The 24,113-nt window shown below is 43.8% G+C and overlaps 1 protein-coding gene across 2 annotated transcripts in view; it reads right to left on the bottom strand.

Moving 5' to 3' along the window:
- Positions 1-593: 593 nt before the first annotated feature.
- The window catches only part of znf423 (zinc finger protein 423), a 169,530-nt gene continuing 146,010 nt past the window's right edge, over positions 594-24,113 (bottom strand). Inside the window, exons 20-22 of one of the 2 annotated variants that reach the window (XM_054775407.1) lie at positions 22,121-22,252; positions 20,157-20,272; positions 594-2,746 (exon numbers count right to left, since the gene is read on the bottom strand). In XM_054775407.1, the coding sequence (XP_054631382.1) occupies positions 2,717-2,746; positions 20,157-20,272; positions 22,121-22,252 (278 nt within the window). In that variant the 3' untranslated portion in view covers positions 594-2,716. The remainder of the gene's footprint in view (positions 2,747-20,156; positions 20,273-22,120; positions 22,253-24,113) is intronic. The other variant, XM_054775408.1, reaches the window with a different exon arrangement.

Raw genomic sequence — 24,113 nt, 5'->3', positions numbered from 1 at the left:
ACTAACATGATGTCAGCTGGTCCTTTTTGGCAGGGCTGAAATGAAGTGAAAATGGTTTTCCGGGAGCAAATACATTTTCATGACAAAGAGGGACTTTGGAATTAATTGCCATTCATTTTATCACTCTTCATAACATTCTGGAGCATATGAACATTTCCATAATAAAAGCTGAGGCAGCAGACTTTGGGAAAATTAATATTTGTGTCATTGTCAAAACTGTTGGCCATGAGTATATAGATTTATGTTATTTACCAGCCCCAACAGTGTCCGCCGAGAAAAAATATGGTTAAGTCATCACTGAAGGCCCGGGTACCAAATGCACCGCCCGCCACTGCCATCTATGTTGCATACTTAGTTTCTGAAGGCACACATATTGGACAGTGTAGTGACAGCCCAAATTGAGGCCTGTCGTTGTACACTTCCTAGAAATGACGGCATGATGGAAAATGATAGGAAGCAGCAAGAAAACATTAAGTAATTTTGGTGGGGGGGGAAATAAATGTGCTTGAATGGCAACCAAGTTACTTCAGTCTTAGTCTTTCTGAAGGAGTAAAATCTACAGTATGCCCCGCCAATCTTGACACATTAACTATGCACGCTGTATGCAGTGTACCGGTATTTTGTAGACGAGTGTAACAACGTTTCTACAAGGAAAATGCATTACTGTACTGAGGAAGCAATAAAGCTGGCATGACTCCCAAATGGCAAACAACTACATCATGCGTGACATGTTGCATAAATGTATTCATACAAAGACCTGCAGTGTATTTTGTTTGTAATATTTAACAAATATTTTAGGGTTGCACTATCCTGGGATTATATAGTTACAAACTATTCATGGGGCAATTTCCAGAAATACAATGAAAATGTATCAAATGTCTATAAAGGGAAATACAGTATGACGCCATTGAGGAACAATATTTTGAAGCATAATCTACTAAATTGTCAGACCTTAGTCATAGTCTGCATGCATTTTGAGTCTTGAATACACTTTATTACTCTCCATGTACACATTCTGTTGCATTTAGATGGTTTCAGTTTCCAGTTCAATCTCTGAAACCTGGATAAAGCCCCTGCTTTGTGGTAGCGGCGTATGCTTCACCGGCTTGCTTCTCCACCTGCAAATACCGTATGTGCAAGAGTTGTGGGTGCTCACAGAGTTGACTACTTTCACTTACTCAATCGTAACAAAGAACTAAAGGAGCAGGGGTGTCCAAAATGCGGCCATTTGTGGCCCGTGGCACATTGTAGAAATCAGTGGTGGGACGTCAGGGCCAGCAAAGCCTTCTCTGCTGGCCTAAACACTATCAGGATGTACTGACCTACATTTACAACTCAAATTGTAGTATTTGTATTCATTTATTTCCAACAGTATTATCTTCATTTCGTAGCGTGTAGTGCCAGTAGCGTTGCCATGTAAATGTAATCTGCCCAGTGGGCTTCAGAGTCAGGAGTGCTGGCCCATGTCACATACACGCTATTAGCAATTTGGCTCAATTTAACCAAAAATGGGCACAATAGAGAAAAATGTATTGTGTCAAAAACAACAAAAATCTGATCTTTTGATACTACTAATAAAACAAACGTGTCCTTAGACATGTAAAACATGTGTAGCCTTTTTTACAAAAGTACAAAAAATAACATCAAAGTGGCTCCTTGCGTTCTTTGATTTTTCACTCCTAAAATTTCCATAAGGTTGGCAGGTGAGTTATATAGAAATGTGAACGATTATATTATAATAAAAGTTGAACAGTCATCAAGCCATAAAACAAAAAGTAAGTTTTAGTTATTTCCATAAACGTCAATGAATGAACATGCACCCACAAGCATGGATGTATGTCAGCACTTTGAAAAAACTCACAACACCACACAGAAGCATCTTCATTTGTCATGTATTTATTTGTTTTTATCTTTTTTTTTGTCTGTACTATATTATTGCAATCTGGTTAATTCACATTTAAAAATCAGTCATTGACCAGACGCACTGAAATTGCTGATATTCATTTTTTTTTTTTTTTTTTTTTTTTTTTTACAATAATCACAGAGACTGAAAAACCCAGTCCTGGGGAGGGAAAAAAAAAGGAAACGTCTGCATGGTTTTCTGCTTTTTAATTTGTTCCTTTGTCTTTCTTTCATAGTAATTACAAAAAAGCAAAGAAAAAAATATATAACAATAATCATAGAAAGGAGATTTGGGAACGTACTTACTTAAGAAACTTACGACTGGCAAACAATCACAACACAGCACAAGTACCTACCGACGCGGGAACTCAAAGGTAGAAAAATGAAAGAAGAAAATCATACGGCAGAAACCAAACTGAGGGGAAGAGAAAATGACCATGTTCTAGAAACTATTTAACATAGTCCAAAACCAAAGGTGTTTTTCTGTTTTTTTTTATTTTATCTGTTAAAAAAATAACAATCCACATGACCATGGTAACAGAATTTGGCAGGGACGATTAAAAATACTGCACATACAATACCTTGTTTCCCTCCTCTCTTTCCTTCCCTTCGTCTCCTTTATTTAATAGCATATCCCATTAATATTCCTTACCCCCGCTGCTGCTAATAGCCACACCCAGTGGTGCGATCGTTACACTTTTACATGTGAGTGGCAAATGACACTTTGATTGGCTGTGATGTGGAGATGTAGCTCCCCCGCCGGCTCCGGGTCGGGGGCCCCGACTGAGCCGAGAGTTCCTGCCGGGCCTCGGTCTCACTGCGCGTGCTGACTCAGTGTGTGGTTCTGGAGGGGACGGGGGGAGAGAGGGGAGAAGTGAGAACACATGATGGGAGAAATAATGGGCTACGTGAGCACTGTGATGTCCCCCCCCCGCACAATAATGTTTGAGACAGACAGCGACAACTCCTCATTTCATGACATGTAACATCAAAAGACAGGGACTAAACAAAGGAAATAGAAAATTTGAACATTTCCACCAAAAGTTTGCCTCGGTTTGCGTACATTTTCCGGTTGGCGTAGAACGTGGTGCACGTCTTGTTGTGTTATTAATACACTGTGTGAGTACAACTGTGTTCTTAATGTATTTTCATCCCCGTTAGCAGCTTGCTAATACACGGACACAGGAAGCGGAAGTCAGCTCCGTCGCCCGCCTATGATGTCATCAGCGGTTGACTCTGTAGCTCTTTGCTAACTAACATAGTAATGCCTCAAGACCCAAAAATGTCAACATATTTTTTGAGTTTTATATATATTTTTTTTATAAATGATGAATGAAAGGGATAAATGAACATTTAAGTTTCATTTTACCTTCATTGAAAATGTGATGATGCATTGACAAAGACACGCGGTGGCAGCAAGATCAACACAGATAACACCTTCACGTTTTGCGACAATTCGTTCAAGAAATAACTCATGGCAAAACATGAAGGTGGTGTCTGTGTTGAGCGGCTCACGCGAACATAAGTGGTTGTCGTTATTTACCTGAAAATGGCCATTTCTTCCCGATTTGCGTGTGACTTTGGCCGGAAATATAAAGAGAATGGGCGATCCAAGATTTCTGAAGCAATGGCAGTTTCTTGACATCGTTTTCCTCCATTTGTGATCCTACCATGAAAGAATAAGGTACCTTTGGTCCGAAAGCTTTGGAGGTAACTTTTCATTGATTCTGACATAACCACAAATCTGATAACGATGAAGTTAGCAATACTAGACTAGGGATGCCTTTGAATATTTGTCTTGTTGACCATTCGATTTGGAGGAGTCCGATTCGACTGTCAATCTTGCAGTTCAATTGTATTTTATTCCACCATTCTGACTACATGGGGGTACCTACGGCTGCTCCCGAGCATACATTTTTACATAGAATGTCTTTGTTTTTGCTATAAATTTTTTTCGAGGTAACAGATGGCCGATCATTCTCATTCAGGATTGTTTATTAGACAGCAGAATTCATGGTCCCATTTATCACAGAAAGTCTTCCAGGTCCTGAAGGAGCAAAACAGCCCCAGACCATCACACTACCACCACCACCGTTTATTGTTGGTGTGATGTTCTTTTTCTGAAATGTGGTGTTAATTTACCAAGTGTAATGGGACACACACCTTCCAAAAAGTTCCACCTTTGTCTTGTCAGACCACGCAGTATTTTCCCAAAGGTCAAACATTTAGATGAGCCTTAATGTTCTTTTTGTTCAGCAGTGGTTTTGGTCTTGGAACTGTTGTTGTGGGGTCTTTTGTGACCTCTTGCATGAGTCGTCACTGCGCTCTTGGGGTAATTTTGGTTGTCCGGCCACCTCTGGGAAGGTTCACCACTGTTCCATGTTTTCGCCAATTGTGGGTAATGGCTCTCACTGTGGTTCGCTGGAGTCCCAAAGCTTTAGAAATGGCTTTATAGCCTTTTCCAGACTGATAGATGTCAATTAATCTCAGTTATGTTATGCTCTAACAGGGGGGACAATCACTTTTTCCACACAGGTTTGGATTTTTTTTTCTTCCTTAGTAATAAAAAGTTTCATTGAAGAACTGCATTTTGTGTTCAGGTGTGTTGTCATTGGCTCATATTTAAATTTGTTTGATGATCTGAAACATTTAAGCTGACAAACATGCAAAAAGAGAAATCGGGAAGGGGGCAAACACTTTTTCACACCACTGTATGTCGTCGTTGACGTGAACGGGTTCGACTTCAACGTGTTCCACTTTACTGCTTTGCTTTCTATGAATCAGAAGCAAATGTCTCGATATCGCTCGATAAGACTTAAGTGTCGCCTTGAAACTCATCAATCTTATGGGGGAAAAAAAAAAAAAAAAAGGTGACCAGTCGTCCTATGTTGTGCACAGGATGTAAGCAAAACATCAAAACATCATGCGTGATCTCTTACACACAAACACACACAAACACACAAACATCACGGTCCTCGGTGGCTCCTGCATATCAGCTGCAACAGGGAGCTGAACTGATAATCTGGATTTGTTGGTTTGGAACGTAAAGCCATCACATCTAAAGCAGGGGAAATACTGTGTGTGTGCGTGTGTGTGTGTGTGTGTGTGATGGCAAGATGATTGCAAAGATTTCTCTGGGAATTCATGTGTGTGTGTGTATCACAGAGAAATTTCCTCCTCTACTCATTTTCCCTCGGCTGTACAGCTTGTCCCCACGAAACGTTCCTTATCGCTCACTCTCTTTCTCTCTCTCTCTCACACACACACACACACACACAGACACACACACAAGTACACAATTCCCAGTGAGGTGTTCCCAATCAACGCCCACCCTGCACCCCCAGCTCCCACCAGCACCCCTAAAAAGCAGCTTTCTGCGATGAATCACCCCGGCTCACGCACAGATAGGCCCCACTACAGACGGGATATTATGAAGGGCTGAGAAGAAGAGAAGAAGGGATGGGAGGAAGAAAGAAAAGAAAAGAGAGAAGGGGGTGAACACAACACAGAGGCGAGGAGCGCTGGTTGGGGACACAAATGTGAAGGATTATATGGTGGTTTTGGGTTGATAATACTTATTTGTCATTCCACGCTCCTTATCTTGCTGAGCATGTTCTGTTGAGCCCTTTGGTGTGTGTGTGTGTGTGTGTGTGTGTGTGAGTGTGTGAGTGTGTGTGTGTGTGTGTGTGGATTGAGAGTCTATTGGAGCGTTTCGAGTTCAAGCGTGTCCAGGGGAGCGTAAAGCATATTCATGCAACGCAACGTGACACATACATGTGAGAGAAAGACAGCATTACAAATGGACAAATTATTCAATAATAAAAAGGTGCCAGCGCGTGTCCAGTGAGGTCACAACACGCCGCTGGGAAACTACCGACCACGCAATGGGGACACTTCCTCTCCCGACCAGGAGAGGTCAGGCTCGTTCCTCTTTAGGAGGCAAGAGGAGAGTCCCACCAACACATCACTGCTTGTGACACACTTGATTCTCGTGCAACATTTTCACCTCCAACACGACCGCAGAGGGAATTCAAATGACGGAAGAAGTCAAATTACAGCAAGGTAAATGAAGGTAAGCGAGAGAGAGAGAGGGGGTGTGGCTGCTGTATTGATTTGTAGATGGAACATAAGGGCAGTGGAGGAGGGCGAGATGGAGGGAGGGCATGGAGGGATGCTCCCCCGAGGCAGAGCAGCTGAGGCCAGCAGGGGGAGGAGGAAGAAGATGACCAAACAGGATGAGAATGTAACAAAACATGGATGACATCCTCATACTGTATGTCCGTGGGACACGTGCCAGTTACGTCTCCCATCCTGTGTCGGCACCGTCCACCAGCAATATTTTCATGACCATTTCAAGGCGATTTAAAACGCATTTAAAATTAGGAAATGTACATGGGCGTAGCACCCCAGTCTGACTGTCTTTGAGCATGAACTACACAAGAGCTGTCCTATCTAGTCTGACTGGTGTGTGTCCCACCTAGTCTTTGAGCATGAACTACACTAGAGCTGTCCTATCTAGTCTGACTGGTGTGTGTCCTACCTAGTCTTTGAGCATGAACTACACTAGAGCTGTCCTATCTAGTCTGACTGGTGTGTGTCCCACCTAGTCTTTGAGCATGAACTGATGAAGCCTGCTCGGATGAGAGGCAAAACACAACCTGAACATTCCAGTTGCGATCGATGGACTGCCCTGAGAATACAATGACCTGGATGAATAAAAATGTTCACAGGCACGCTCAGTATGTCTACATCAGCGATGTCCAAAGTGTGGCTCGGGGGGCCTTTTACGGTATGTGGCTGTTTTTTTACTGGCCCTCGGCACATTCTAAAAATACAATTAAACAGCAAAAATGGAAAAAAAGTATAATTTTATAAATTATTTAATTAATAACTAATTTAATTGTAATTTTAATAGAATAAAGACAATATTAGGAGAATGAATTAATAAAAAAGATTTAAGTATGTATTGCTTATGGCATTATAATAGTACAAGAAAAATGTACGACTCATTGATCATGCAGCAGGGTGTGCCCGTGTGTGTCTGTAAAATAACTCATGCAATGTAGAGGGACACGAGCATTAATTCCATAATCTCTCGTTGGTTCGGCTATTTACTTTACCTCACTTCCTGCAACGGCCATGCGTCCCAATATTTTTGAAAAAACAAACAAACAATGCAGCTCATCTACAGCTGTTATATCATCAAACCCTACAAAGTCATGTGATCGCATCTTGGAAACAGTGATAATGTGAAGCAGGTGAAGCTACAACAGCTAAACGAGAACTCTTATTCACATTTACATGATTCACATGATTGAGTTGTGCACTTTAAGCGTACGGATTACAGATGTGTATTTCCTTATGTGTTGTGTGTACTGACGCCGTGCACGCTGCTGCAATGACAATAAATGTCAGAAGCAATTCATTGTGTCTCTTCCTCAGCAGAGCCGCTGTCCAGGCCAGACTAGTCCAGTCCATATCCAGGCCTGTCATTGTTTTTCCTAAACTGCTTAGAGAGAGCGAGTGGGAAACCAGCAGAGCCCAGGCCCCCTGGGAAATATGGCCCTGTCACATCACCTACACACACACAGGAAGACATAGCATTTATAGCTAAGAGCACATACATGCATAGGCAAACAAAAAAGTGCAATTCGCAATAATTTATGCAGACTGAATATGTGCACACACACACACACACACACACTTGCACACACAGTCTCATGTGGAAAGGTAGAAGGGGAAAACAGGGGGAGAGAAGAGGAAGAGATAAAGAGAAAATGTAATCTGCTTTGTTGAGCTCGCTCTTCGCCGTTATCTTTGCGCTGCACACCAAAAGCGTACATGTGCATTTGTGTTGATGTCGACGCTGGCGATGCTTGGAGCTTCTTGTCTCTTCTGCTGACAGTGTGTGTTCATGCACTGATCACGTTGACCGCTAGGAGAGTGTTTTGACACGACAGTCGTCCCTCGCTATATTGTGGTTCGAATATGGCTCCCACACTCTATCGCGTTTAGAAAAAAAAAAAATAAAAATAATAGATGAACGCTGGTCGACTATGGCCTATTATTAGTCAAAAACTATATGTATTATTGAGGTCATTAGGCATCAGTGATGATATGAGACGTGCTAGATTACATTACCTTTCACACTGCACGGAGAATGGCTACTGAGCCAGCAGAGCCGAGCCGACATGCCATGGCTGAGGCGGAAAAATGTTCTCTGTCCGTGTGGAAGTGGTAAGTTTTTGGCTTCTTTGTCCTTCTTCCCCACACCGCTTGAAACACTTTAAGTTTAGAATAAGTAAATTAGAGAGGCTAACTAGTTAGCTTGGTGGCTCCTCCAGTTCCGTTCCCACAGTGAACGCTACAGGACTTCATTCATTCCACATGCCATCCAGCTCTACAATACCTCACCTGTCTGTGCCGTCTGCCCTCCCTTGTATAAAGTGTAGATTTACGTACTTGTACTCACTTATATTTTTACATACTATTTGTAAATATGCAAATGTTTTTTTATCATATTATTTTTATCTTATTTAAGAGCGTTTTCTTTTTCTTCTGCAATTGAGCTACTGTAACCAAGCAATTTTAAAGTCTGTCTGAGCCTAAGTCTAAGTCTAAGTCTAGCTTGCTATGTCAGCGACTCTCGTCTATTATGTCCCAGCGATCCTGTAGCCTGCGCAACGTGACATAAACAACGAATAATAGGAGTGCAAACATGACTATTGGGGTGTTATTTCATGTGGACAGGGTTCTAATAATGTTAAAACTCGTATTTAGAAAATCATAAATAGGTTTTCTATGCCTTAACTACAAAAATATTCAGTTTATTAACACTGAATCCTACTTTGCGGAAATTCACTTATCCCGGTTGGGTGTGGAACCAATTAACAGCAATGAACAAGAGACCACTGTGATACACATTTGACCCAGAATTAGATGTTGGAATAATGTACGCTTTAGGTGAAGACAGTGTGTGGGAATGTCCGCGAACACGACTCTCATGTGTCAAAGCACACTAACAACAAACATGCAACTTTACAATGTGCCCGCAAGGCATGCTTGGTACGCCACAGGCAACTCCCCTTAACGCTACAATATAATGATACATTAGATGTACAATGGTGTGTACATTAGTTAAAATCAGCACACACTTACACGGAGCCCATCATGGCACATCATGAATGTTTTGTTTATTCAATCGCCCGTGCGCGTTATAAGGCACAAATGCATGAAATGAAACCAACACACATCAGTCAATAATTTCACTAATAATTTCAATAACACTGACTCGGGTTTTTGTGCCATGACCAATTATGCAAATTAGACACCACCACAGTCCAGAGCCACAGATAGATTGCGGTCCTGTGGGAAACACTGCGAATCAAAAGTAAGTATATGTGGGGGTAATTGGAGCAAGCCCACATCCTGTGTACCAGGGTGCGTGTGCGTGTGTGTGTGTGTGTGTGTGTGTGTGTGTCATTCTTGCTGCCATTTTTAACAGCAAATGAAAAATCACCTTAGCGGCCTTGCGGTCTTCTTTGAGTTCAAGGTATTTATAGCTCAGTTTGACATTCCTCCAACAATGTGTGCTTCTCTGTGTGCATGAGTGTGTGTGTCTGGGACGAGCAGATGGGCTAGCCCTCTTCCTGTCCTCCATGGCTGTCTTTAGCCCCACCCGCCCAGGACAGGATGCTGCCTCGGGAGCAGCTTGAAAATAAACGCACCCTCTGCCCTGCACATCCCGCCGGCACACATTCCCTGCTCCCCTCACACACTTCCTTCTCTCCCAGTGAGCTTTGACCACATGTCTCTCTTCCACCCTTGATGTCGAGTAGTAAATGACACCCCCTTCCGCCCCAGACCCATCGAAAACACCCGTAAGCTGTCGACCATGTCACGATGCTGATTCAGGACTTCCCCTCTCCTGGCCGGAGACAGAAATGTCTGAAGCAGAAAACACACCCAAAATACACTCACAGCATGAAGGGCACGCACCCAAAACCACAACGCGAGAGGCGAATGCACACACTGATTAGCAGCGAAGGTGCGAGCTCCCCGCTGCAAGCTGTTACACAGAGGAGGAAGTGACCTCACTTCCAGCACACACAGCTAATCACCCCCGAGCACCGCGTGACACGTTTGAGTCACACCGCTCACACAGAGAAGCGCACGCATGTGGCACAACAAGGGATGATCTTTCCCATGCACACACACGGAGACAAATGTACTCGGAGGAATGTCGTCCGTGTAGACTGTGGTGAGGCTCAGTGCCAGGTGAGGACTGGAGCCTGCAGACATGGGTGACAAGACTAAATACTGTAACAACCAAAACACAACCAAATACACAAGGTGTGGCATGGAATACAGTGGATCCCCGCACATTTGTGACCCTGCAAATTTGCAGATTTTGGTCAAAATTGTTGCTTTTTTAATGGTTTTTTTCTCCGAAAATATGATGTTTTTTTCCCCACAGATCTCATTCACACAAAATGGTAATCATTTGTACGTACATATGGGATAATACGGGTAAAATGTACAGCATGCAGTACATGTTTTCATCTTTATCATTCACTTGTACAGTAATGTTTTATTGCCGAGCGTGTCACATTTCGTTCAGCAGTCCTTGAATGCACCATGGTTATGTGAGGCTAAGCGGATGTGAAACTTACACAGTGAAATGTTGCTTGGTGTCACTCATCCGTTCCAGATGGTCCGACTCTAACTGAAACGTACCCAGTCAATTTTCCCCAGAAGAGATCGCGTAAATACAATTCATCCGTTCCAGAAAGTCAAAAATGTTAACACAAAACACATTTTTTTGTTTAAAATTGCAAATTTACATGCAGAAAACACGTTGAAATGCATGTAAATGCATGTAAACGCATATAAATGACGAATGAAAGGAATAAATGAACATTTAACATCACTTTTACCTTCACTGAAGATGTGATTGACAAAGACGATGTGGCAGTGGGATCACCTCGGACATCACCTTCGCGTTTTGCTATGAGTTATTTATTGAATTCAAGAGTGATTCTCCCATCCATCCATCCATCCATTCATCCATCTTCTTCCGCTTATCCAAGGTCAGGTCGTGGGGGCAGCAGCCTAAGCAGGGAAGCACAGACTTCCTTCTCTCCAGCTACTTCATCCAGCCCCGATGGATTCTGAGGTGTCCCCAGGCCAGTTGAGAGACATAGTCCCTCCAATGTGTCCTGGGTCTTCCCTACTGGTCGGACGTGCCGTGAACACCTCCCAGGAAACCGCTTGCACCCACCATCTTGTCCTTTCCGTCACTACCCGAAGTTCATGACCATAGGTGAGGGTAGGAACGCAGATCGGTGGCGAACCGAGTGTTTCTTACGCTTATCAAAATGCCAGCACTTTCTTTGGCTCCATTGTGGGTTATTTTGCAGCCGCGATGGAAAGAAAAGCAGAGAGTTGTGGTACACGGCAACTGTGTTAGTTAGCAAAGAACTACAGAGTCGGCTGCTGGTGACATCGTAGACGGGTGACAGAGCTGACCTCCGGTTCCTGTTTCCATGTATTAGTAAGCTAATAGGCTGCTAACAATGACATTTTGTGATAAAAATACATTATGAACATGGTTGGACCCCCACAGTGTATTAATAACACAACGGGTGCCATATTGCACACACGCCAAGGCAAACTGGCATGTCTGTATATAACTTTCTCTGCTTAATGACTCGATTATCTTACATTATCATTCATTGGTGCTGAGTACCGATACGTTTTATACTTTAAATGTGTTTAATAAGTGTGTGAGGCATATTTTCAGCTTAAACCTGGTTTCTGTTGCGAGTGGCAGGAGGGTTCACTTCTACGGCCGTCTCAATAACTCGCTTTTTTCACCATTCGCTGGTGGGTCTGGAACTGAACCCCGCGAAAAGCACAGATGTACTGTAGACGAGTGTGGAGACACAGCGTGGGTTACAAACATGCTCCCATAAATTAATTAAAAACATAATTTTGGTCCGTAAACATGAGCCTCGCTCGAGAACGGTCGCTACTCAGCCACGCTGAGGAAGAATAACATCGCTGATTAGTTCACTTTTCACACTTCATTATGTCTTCCAAGCGGCAGTGCGCCAAAGAAAAGGAAAGCCGTCTGCACACAACACTGTTCAATGACACAACGCCTCAGTGCACCTGACACACAAAGTGATATTAACACAATCCAGGTTGCTGCAAAGCCACCAGGCGCTGGCACTCATTGTGTTGCGCCTTTGTGATTTCACCCACTGCGTTTATCGCTTTCTCCCTTTTTAACTCACTCTGTCTTGCCATTGCTTCTTTTTGCATGAACGGATTTACATTCGCTACGTTACCAGGTATGCACGGGTCACCACCAAAAAACAATACATATTTTCTGATGGTTTCCAAAGATCTCCAGTAAAAATGTGTCTTTAAGTGATGGTGATCAGGTACGGCTGGCTGGCTACCATAAGTCTCTCTTTTGTTTCCTCTCTCTCTTCCAAGTTGCAAATACCCTCAAGTCTACGGATTCAAGAAGGAAACTGTGTGTGTGTGTAAGTGTGTGTGTGTGTGCGTTGTGTATGTGTGTGCCTGGTCCCCATTCTAATAACACAGTCTCCCAGAGAGCACTGGGGCAACCAAGTACTCTACCTTGGAACGCCAAAGGATCTTCAGATCAAATTCTCCCTATTGCACACACACACACACACACACGCACAAACACACACACGCACACAGGATCAGAGAGTATGCACTGTGACTTCACATAAGATTCACAGCCAAAAGCAACACCCAAACACTGGCAAAACCCACACACACAAAGACGGAAACCTATTGTCAGTTCAGCCACATACACACTTTTCCATTATTCAGTTTGAGGGAGACGGTGAGGCTCTTTGATTCAGACAAGACAAAAACAACATTATTCACAGATACTAACACCAGCACACCTCACCATTGATCACGTATAAAAGCCAGATTGACCTACACAGTCACAATAGGGAAGTAGGAGGAGAGTACACCGATAAGTGAGGGGTAGGAAGTATAACTGCCCCATCGCAGAGTTACTCCGTAACCTAATGCAGTGCAGCTTTTAGCTAGAGTTTGGAAACACCTCTTCTGTCGTTAAATACATAAACCGACAAAGGCAGTGCACTGGCAATGTTCAGTAGAGATGTGGACCGGGGATACAAGCTGGAACTTTTAATGCTGCACTTCAGCCAATAACAAGGCCGTGACGGCACATGTATTTGGATTTTTTGGTATGGCGCCTTCGGTTAGGTACACAGCTGCGTACCAATTTTTCACATGGTACACATTTCAAGTGAGGGCCAGGAAGTGTACCGTAATTTCCGGACTATAGAGCACACCGGTACATAAGCTGAAAGATTTGTACATATATAGGCCGCGCTGGTCTATTAGTCACAAGTGTCCATGTTGTAACATGGGATATCTAGTACACACAAAGATGTTACACGGATTTTTAAAAACTTTTGATTAAATAAATGCTTTTTTCAAAAACAGCGCTGAACAATGTGTGTAATACGGCTAGTTAAACAGTCGCCTACTACTACTACTACCACCAGAAAAGTAATTCGTCGCCATCCTCCTCCTCCTCCTGGGAACTAAAACCACTAAAGTCATCTTCTTCAGCGTCAGAATTGAACAGTTCCATTCCTTCATCACACACTTTGTCAGGCTCTCTCTCTCTCTCTCTCTTTCGCTGTCGCTCTTGATGTCACTTTTTTGTAGGGGAAAGATAGCACTTTATCTTGAACTGTTGAGCCACCTGTTGGTGATGGAGGATTTTTTAACACACTACAAAGAAGAATACATTATAAACCCAGCAATCCTACCTCCACTCGCTCTTCCCCATGTCACTCGTTAGCTACGATGCGGTGCAAGCGATCCAAACAGAAGCTATACTTTACAAACTATACTTTGGAATTGAAACAAACGTGTCAATAAAATACAAGTTATAAAAGGCATGAAAAGGCATTGAAAATATATCAGACCGTAACACTTAAGTATCAAATCGAACCGAGCTGTGAATTTTCTTTATCGTTGCAGCCGTAATCATTAGATATTGGACCAATTTGCTTTGTCACCTCGAACACAAATCTGATATTGCATCACTTATAATACAGGGTGGACCATAAGTTTCCATACACAGGAAAATAATCATTTATGCTGGACAACCGTTTTTATTTATATCACGTGCTCTATATGATTACCATTGCTTAGAAAACAGATTTTAATACGTGTCTTTCGCCGTATATCCCGTCCTTTATTCACACCGAACGTCCACATTAGCTAGCATCCTGAAACCCTGGGTTACATTGGCATGAGACAGACGTCATTTATTGTTGACTGCTTGGAGGAAGTCCGACGTAGCGCGTCTAAAGCGAGGTACCGTGTTATTTCTACACCATGAATGAGTATGATATCATTGTGTTACAAATGTTGCACCGGGCCGACCGCTCTTTTTTATGAACTTAAGCCAAACTTTTTAGCCGCTTTTTCTTACCCCATGCTCGCCGGCTTCGTCTCCGTTGGCGTTCGCGGCTATTTCTTCCGGTCTTGCGAAGTGGGCACTGAAACTAGGAATCCAAATGAACGATCCCGGGAGAATCGCAATGTCAGTCTCGGTTCTCATCGATGCTCGAGACTCGACAACCAACCCTACCTACACTGGATTGGTTTTAGCATCGTTAAAGATCACAAGGTATCAAAGTGGCCCCCGGCATCTTTAGCATTTTTTGTATGCCATATCAGTATTTTAATAGTTTTTGTTGAGAATTGTATTTTTTTGGAGAATTGGCAGATCACAGTTATTTTTATGTTTAATTTTAAAAATCCATAAGCTAAATGCTTTTAAAACCGAGTTGTTTAAAGACATAATTACTTTCATTTTAATAAAAAAAAAAAATGCAGACTACAATTTAAACTGACTGGTTGTAACAGATTGCCTTAAGTTCTCGCTGTGATAAATAAATAAGTCACAAATAAATATGTGACTGCTTGAAGTATTGAACTGAGTTTGATGCATGTCTTGTACTGGATCTTACTACACTCTATTGTACTTATATTGTGCAGGTGAACCTAATGCTCTCCTCTCGGTACAGTATATACACTACATGTTTTTTAATTGCATCTAAAAGCACTGCATTGCTGTGAGCACGCCAAACTATAATATTCAACACCGCAGGGACACAGAACAGGTGGGGAGAAACAACAATACACATCCAAAACAAAACTATCTCCCCATCCATTCACTTATTCATCTGACCAGCAATCCACCCATCTCGTGCTGATGCAATATTAACTAGCGCTAAAGCAGAGCAGCGGATCCAGAGAAATAAAATGAGGAGGAGGTACTAGAGATGGATGGATGGATCAAGGGAAACTTTCAGGGTGGAAGCTGTACAACAGCACCCCCTGGAGGCTAGAAATAGAATGCGATGAAGAAGACAGAGAGACAGCGAGCAAGAAAGACAGAAGTCTGGGACTAAATGAGATCTGGAAGGACCTCGCTGATCAGGGCCACAACATTTCTTATTTACACACCCTCCCTCAGTCCCACACACACAAGCACAAAGACACACAGCAAAACATCTCTTATTTACCAGCTTACGTCTGCACTATTTATGTGGCACCAGGGAGTGGCACAGAGGAGAGGAAGAGAGGAGAGGGGCTAAAATATGCATAGGGGCTGGTTCTTCTGGGACGGATGGGGGTGGGGGGTGGCAGGAAGAAAAGAGGCGGGAGAGAGGACCGGAAGAGTAAAAACAGTAAGGTAAAAACATGGCAAGGGAAGGCCAGCCACTCACAATGTGGTCTTGCACGGACAACTTTATATGCAGAAAGGGGGAGAGAGGAAATGAAGGAGTGAAGAATCCGTCTGCAGGGAGAAGGGATGATGCAGCGATGTGTCCGTGCTGCAATGACCCCTGGGTGTGTGTGTGTGACGGAGATAGAGGGAGAGAGCGTGAGCAGGACATCACATAAACCCTCTGAGGGATTGAAAGAGGCCAAAGTCTTTTCCGGCTAGCCAAACAGCCGTCTTCATCCATCCGCACCTCATTAAAACACACACACACACACGATAAATGCTAGCAGTGGCATTAACCTCCGTGGTAGTTGCTCTCCATCTCCCCCTGTCTGCCTTTCTGTCCAGCCCACTTAGAGAGGCGTCCCGTGGGACATTGGAGCAGTGGCAAGTCAGACTGAGGCTGCAAGTTATCACACATGCGTACACTCGCACTTGGAAGGGGACCACAGAGTCGACAAGGTGGACAAGTACGAGGGAAGAATACACTCCTTAAGACGATTCAGGATGAAAATATTACATGACTTCACTTGACTTGTTAGCACACTGTCAAGTATCACTATGGTGGGCGTTCACACTTGCAGTCCGATACAGTAGAGCCTCACGTTTCACAGAGAGTACGTTGGGGGACCATCAGGGAATGGCAAATGTCCGTGAGTAATTTAAACGGCCATAAAAATCCCTCTTTTTGCCACACGGCTCGTTCCTACCTCTCCAAACCCTCCCACTAGCTTGACGTTAATGCTCTCCTACGATACTGCTCCAGAACCGTCCCCTTCTCAAACACATTTTAAAGTATAAAAGGGTGCTTGAGAGTGTATGGGAATTTACCCAAACAGTCGTACATGTGTTTTGTGGATTTGGAGAAGGCAGTCGACCGTCTTCCTCTGGGCGTTTGGTGGGGAGTACTCCAGAAATATGGGGGCCACCTTGTCCGTGTCAGAGCTTGGTCCAGATCGTCCACCAGCGCTGCCCATTCTCATCGATTCTGTTCATAACCTTGATGGACAGAATGTCTAAGCGCAGTCAGGGCGTTGAGGGGATCCGGTTTGGTGGTTGCAGGATCGGGTGTCTGCTTTTTGCAGATGATGTGGTTGTGCTGGCTTCATCGTGCCGTGATCTTCAAAGCTCACTGATTCGGTTCGCAGCCGAGTGTGAAGCGGCTGGGATGGGGATCAGCACTTCCAAGTCCAAGTCCATGGTGCTCCCCTGGAAAAGGGTGAAGTGCCATCTCCGGGTCAGGGATGGGATCCTGCCCCAAGTGGAGGAGTTTAAGTAGCTCGGGGTCTTGTTCACGAGAGAGGGAAGGATGGAACGCGAGATCGACAGGCAGATTGGTGCGACATCTACAGAGACGCAGTCTGCTGTGGTGAAGATGGAGCTGAGCCAAAAGGCAAAGCTCTCAAGTTCACCGGACGATTTATGTTCCTACCCTCACCTATGGTCATGAGCTTTGGGTAATGACCGAAAGGAAAAGATTCCGGGTGCAAACAGACGAAATTAGTTTCCTACGTAGGGTGGCTGGGCTCAGCCTTAGAGATACGGTGAGAAGAACTGTCATCCGGGAGAAACTCAAAGCAGAGCCGCTGTACCTCCACATTGAGAGGAGCCAATTTGAGGTGGCTCGGGCATCTGGTTAGCATGCCTCCTGAATGCCTCCCTGGAGAGGTGTTCAGGGCACATCCGACCGGTAGGAGGCCTTGGGGAAGACCCAGAACACATTGGAGAGACTATGTCTCTCAGCTGGTCTGGGAACACCTCAGGATCCGCTGGAAGTCTGAGTTTCTCAACTTAGGCTGCTGCCGCCGTGACCCGACCTCGGATAAGCGGAAGAAGATGAATGGATGGATAGATAGCACAAAACTATGGTGCGTTCAAGGACATGGTGGACAATGTGCTTGAGGAAAATACTGTATCAGTGAAGCTTAAAGACATAAACATGCAAAAACTGTGGGCTTTTTTTTTATCAGTGGTACATGTTTGCTGTACATTGTACTTGCATTATCGAGCATTTATAAATTATATGCAGGGTCTAGAAATGTATACGTACAACAGGTGGCGCCAACACACCAGCGACCTGGTGAGATACACCTAAACACAGAAGTTAGCAAAGAAGAGCAGGAGCTATGCTAATTTTAAGCCAATGATGTCATCAAACAACTGTCAAGCAGCTATGAAATATATCTACCAGCTGTTTTAAAATTATAAAAAAAAAAAACCTATATATATATATATATATATATATATATATATATATATATATATATATATATCTCCAGGGTCGTCTTATGTTGGGGTCCATGCGGTATGTCAAAAACGATGGACTGTGGAATCGCCACAAAAAACAAATATTTCTTGGAGATATTGCAATGGATCCGTGATGAGATCATTTCAAGGTTCATCATTCAGTGCGATGTTCACAGGTGAGAAGTCACCTGGGACGCCGCATGAAGATGAAGGATGGACGTGTGTGAGGTGTGAGTTGTGTCTGTGTGGACATTAACCGACAGGGTCCAACAGTTAGCCTGCTGTTAAATGGACTGGCCGGCCATATGCCCACAACCTCCAGTCCTTCATCACAGTCACTTTGTGTCTGTTGCCTGCGGGTTTGTCTTCTCACAAACAAATCATGTAAATGTTGTTTCTCAATATCTGTTTAAATGAACACTGTCAATATCCGACTGGCTCAGCAATGCCTGAGACTCGTATATGCAACCTGTTATTTCTCCTGAGACAGAATTAAGGTAAGACTGTTCTTCCAAGCAGCTCCGTAAAACAGTACCTTTAAAGAAAGTGCATGAAGTGATATGATGTTACTAAAAGGCTAATTAGCGCTTCAAAGAAAAGGTTCAAGATGAACTACTTAGCAGATTGAGGTTTGTTATGCTTAGAAAATGACAGCCATGGCTCTGCTACAGACTTAATAACAATAATCCGCAGTGTTTTGTTATTCTGCATCAATTATTAACACTTTCATCTGTGTGGTGTCACTGTGCACACTGCCTGTATTTATCATAGTTTGCAAATAAAACATTACTGTGGCATGAAAACACGTTTCTGCACCTGAACAGATGATAGCAGCAGCAGATCATCTCTCTGCTGTTTTATTGGACTCCTCAAATAAGTACCAATGAGTCCCCCAAATGACCCCGGGTCACCACAGGGGCAGCAGGTAGAAGTTTGGCTGACTGGTGTTTGGCCAGCAGATTTAGCAGGTCACTGGTCTGGTGCGAGATGACTCGTGGAGATAACGACATGGAGAAATGAAAGACGAACGATTAACTTCATCACAGACCAGGCTACAGCTGGCCCAAGACCGTATGTGCCCCCTTCCTATTTCAACACACACACACACACACACACACACACACACACACACACACACACACACCTATATGACATCACACTTGCAAGGACCTTCCTCAGACCAGCGCAAGAAAAACTGCAAGAGGGCACGAGTAACAAATAAGATGAAGATGTCATCTTTTACCCTGTAAAGTTGTGTCATGTATTTTCTCACAGGCAATTTCTACTGTCTGTCAAACGTTTGCAGCATTTCTTGAAATGTTGGCTTTTCAACTGTGTTTCTTTGGCGATGACTTTCTTGTGAGCACACATCATTTTGCGTTGTTCCGTTTGCATTTACTTTGCCGGCCAAACGTCTCAGTGAGTGTTGACTGTCAGAACGAAGGCTCTGCATGTCACTGTGTAGCCCCCCCCCCCGCAAGTTCGGTTAGTTGCCTTTTATGTTGCCACCACTTTCAAATCAATTCGGCATACTGGCTCGTTCATGTTGATGGGCTCAACTTGCTCATTAATATTCCCACGCAGGAGCTGTGACATTTGGCTTTGCAAGCATCTTTTTCCCTCCTAATTTGTACAACGTTACCTTGCATTGCTCCTCACGACGCTGCTCTTATGGCCGACAAGAGGTCTCAATCTCTTTGTCGTCGTTCTATAAAGCGCGTAGTTGCTGAAACCAGTGCACAGAGCAAAGCCTCTTTCCGCCTGTTCGGAGGCGAGAGACGAGGAAAAAAGACACGCATGGCCGGCAAAAGTATCAAGTTCATTTTAATTTATCGTGTCATTTATTTATTTATTATTGCTTTTTTTTTTCTTGAACAAAAAGTCTCGCCATGTTTTAATCTTGCGAGATCACCCCTATAAAAAAATATATAAAACAGAAGAATCCAAACAAAATTATGCACAAATGGAGGAAAACGATGTCAACAAACTGCGGTCGGTTCAAAAACATTTTATTATTGCCCATTGTCCTTATGTCTCTGGCCAAAGTCATCAGTAAATGTGCAAGCAATAGCTACGTTCCGTTATGTGGACAACCGTTTATGTAAATGTCTGTCAGTCCGACCAGATCGGCAGATGCAAGACACGTGGTTAAGGCAACGCGGCAACGCACCCAACCTACCTGCAGTTCCGTCTGAAAGAAGAACTTTTGAGGACACTGTGAACAGTCGTAGATCTTGTCCTCTTGACCGTGGACGGCAAAGATGTGCTGCTGCAGCTTGTTGGCCTGTACAAACACTAAGAAAGGAAGAACACATGTTAAACATATATTTGTGCCATCAAACATCCCAACTTTTTTTCCCCACCGTTTCAGCAGTAACAAGATTTGCAATACAGTGTTGTATATTAGTACTAAAATACAATACGTATCCTGCGAGGGCAATAAATACTGTAGCAGCATAGCTGTACAAGTAATCACATGTGTAAAGCAAATCAGAAAAGGGTGAAGAGTATGGGTTACACCAGAAAAAGAGGAGGAAGCAACGGAAATAAGCAGCAAAAACAAGAGTAGCTATCCTCAGCAGACCTTGTGATATTTATCAATAAATTATCTCCTTTTTTAACTCCTGCTCCAGTGTTACATCGTTTTTTTTTAGTCCTTTCTTTCTTTTGCGCCCCTTTTGTTTCAGTAAACTTCTGGTTTTCGCCGAGTGTGTTGAATTATTAAGCCCCCCCATAGGAGTGGTGCCCATCTTACTAATTCATAAGCCACGAAGGAATAGAGTTAAAGTTTAAAGCATTGCTGTGCACCTGGGGGTGGGCACACAACACAAGACCAAACTCAACTGAGGGAGGCGATGAGCAGAGGTGTGCAAACTTTTTGACGTGCGGGCGAAGACCTAAAAATATATATCTATATATGCACTCCATTTTAAGAATTTACATTATACACTGTTGCATCTCAAAGGGGTTAAGCAATTAATTGGGGCGGTAAGCAATTTATTGAACACGCCCGTTAAAGTGAAATACGCTCTACATCGGCGTCACGGGACAAGACGAGACGGTACACGAGAGTATGTCTTTGAGAACGAACACGAGACACGATTTTAACATTACTTTTAAGAAAGGTACAATGAAAAATATGAAAAATCCATGACAATATAAGGCAATCGACTAAATGTAATTCTTGTATTGATCCTCAGGAGGCTACACTCGTCGGCATTCTGTGTGTATGCTACCAGCCCCGACTCCACCCACCAAGACAAAGAGATGAATGGATGAATGACAAAGGGGCTCACAATGGAACAAACACGCCAAAGTGCCGAAACCAATGCACAGAGTGAACTCGCTTCCTGCCTTATTTTTGCAATTTGAAGCTCAACTTAAAAACTTTCTAGCATGCATGTTTTTGGAATGTCGCCTCCCACATTCCAAAAACATGCATTTTAATCGACTCTAAATTGTCCATAGGTATAAATGTGAGTTGAATGTCCAGGTCCAGGGTGTACCCCGCCTCTCGCCCCAAGTCAGCTGCGATAGGCTCCAGCATAGCCCCCTAATGAGGATAAGCGGCATAGAAAATGGATGGATGTAAACTAAACTGTGTGTGCACGCGTGTGTGCATCCATTAAAATTTGCACTTCTGCCACCTTTTGGCCGTTTTTATGGCTTAAAACTGCTTGGCCTATTTTATTGTGCAGTTGCGTCATCGCCTCTTTTTGCCTCTCGAGCAAAAAACCCGTAAAAGACGCATATGTACATCTTTGGGAGCGAGCATTCGGGTTAAAAAATCGTATAAATACATCTTTGGTATTGAATGAGTTAATAATGCATTCATTTTAACTTCAAACTGTGCCGAGAGCTGATTTAAAAAAATGCTCTGCACATTGAAAATGGCCACTTTGGCCACCCCGATGTGCATGGTAAGTGAGGCCCCACCAGTCAGGCACCACACCACAGTGTCATGGTGCCAAAAATCGCTTGCACCCTTTGACAGTAAAAATGCAAGTATTTTTGTTCTGCTTAGTAGTTATGGAGCTCACAGGGTATTGAAAAACAGACGGGGAGTGCACAGTGACTCGTGTTAACACGTACTGCTGCAATAGTCTCCTTTGCTACTGTCCTTGAAGGTGTTTTTCCTCTCACCTGTGAAGCAGACGGGACACTTGAAGGTACCTCCCATGCCTTCGAAGCTGTGTTCTATCAGGTGGCAGAGCAGCTTGGCAGGTGAATCAAACATCTGGTTACACAGCTTGCACTCGTGATTGATGCCCTCCTCTGCAAATAGGACACAGATATACATATGCGTGTGAAGGTTGGATCGAGCGATATGAAAGCAGGAACATATTTGACACTTAATAATACAACATTCACGACAGATGTTTTGTGCAGCCACTTACTGACACCGTCAGGCAGCGACAGAATATACTACATCATGATAGATACACGGTACTTGTGTATTTTGTGTGTTCATGTTCCTCGTCTCTCTTTCAGGCTGGATGACAAGAGGGTTCACTCTGCAGCTTTCTGTGCACGCTGGTGCCACAGTGGAGAGAACGAAGTGGAGAGTGAACCCTCCTGTCAACTCCACCCCTCACAAGGTAGTGGGGCTACCTTGTGCAGGAGCACGTAAGCTTCGTGAGCTAGCATACGCTGACATGAATGCGAATGCCACAGCCACAGTGTGGGAATATTTTGGTTTTAAACAGAATGAACAAGGCCAGCACATGAACACCGACGACCGTGTCGGTGACTACCGACGGAGGTGCCTCGAGCAGCAGAGCCTTCGTCCCGACAGTCAACGCTTACTGAGCCGTTTGGTCGGCAAAGTAAACATAAACAAAACAGTGCCAAACGGTGCGCGCTCACAGACAGTGTCGCTCGCCACACTGCAAAAACACACATGCAGGCAACTTCTGTGTCAAGCTAATGTGGCTAAGCAGGTAAACTATTACTTGAGTACCATCTAGTGGCTCACATGTGAATTACACTTAGCAGGACAATAATGAATGAAAAAATGGTCCCAAATAATATCAATTATCTAAACTTAACCTAAACTGGATTTACATCACAGTTTCGGAACGGAACCATGAACATTTATCCATTCATCCATTTTCTATGGATATCCTCACTAGAGTCGCGGGGGGATGCTGAAGCCCATCCCAGCTGAGTTCGGGCGAGAGGCGGGGTCGCAGGGCACATATAGACAAACAATCATTCACTCTCATTCTATTACATTTATTTCCATCATCTTCTTACACCAATTTTCTGCAGGAGAGCGCACTTATCCTGATCAATGAATTATTGATTTCGTCCATCAAGTCTATGCAAGTCATAGGGCCTAATATACTGTAAGGAACACAAGTACAAGTCACACACACCGTTCAGCACAACCAGCTGCAGGGGATTGTGAGGTTAATAACGTCTTCAGTCAGACATCCATGACACCCATACTGACAAGTACAACACACAAAGATTCCCATCTCTCCTCTTGCCTCAAAGGCCGACAAAAGGGTGCCCTAATCCTGTCTCAATGGCTCTGGGGAGGTGTGTGTGTGTGTGTGTGTGTGTGTGTGTGTGTGTATGAATGGTATGCTCCATGGTTGGCAACATCTCCTTGTTTGCACACATACACACACACACACACACCTCAAAGGCTGCTGGGTTGTGCGGGGCGCCAGAGCGTCCGAGGCATAGCGAGGCCGATAGAAGTTCATTATCATCGACTCGGAGATTGAGGCAGCAGGAGGGAGTCACATGGTGGGCGGCACACATTGAGCGAGGGGTGGGAGGTGTTCATTGCACTGCATTTAAATCAATTGTCATCTTTCATGGATATTTATTTTGCCTTTTCTTAAAGAGAACCTTGCTTATATGTTGTCTTTCCACCCACTGATGATCAGTCATACTTCCACGGTGGCTGAATGAAGTGGTTATCTTTTGAGAGATAGGACACTGATTACCAGACGCCATGGAGGGCAAGGCCTCCAAAGACCGCGTGGTTGTGTGTCATGAAAGACTTCTTCTTTTCTGACAAATACATTGTTTTGATCAGTGTGTGGGGGGGTTGTACACTCAGTGTGCTGCTCCCCTCTGAGACCAAGTCCGTGTGTGAGCGTTTGTGTATGTGAGCCATAGT

The sequence above is a fragment of the Dunckerocampus dactyliophorus genome, chromosome 5 (assembly GCF_027744805.1).
Source record: "Dunckerocampus dactyliophorus isolate RoL2022-P2 chromosome 5, RoL_Ddac_1.1, whole genome shotgun sequence".
In the NCBI taxonomy this organism is placed as follows: Eukaryota; Metazoa; Chordata; class Actinopteri; order Syngnathiformes; family Syngnathidae; genus Dunckerocampus; species Dunckerocampus dactyliophorus.
Note: the sequence above shows the minus strand (reverse complement) of the source record. Positions and strands in the feature narration are given on the sequence as shown.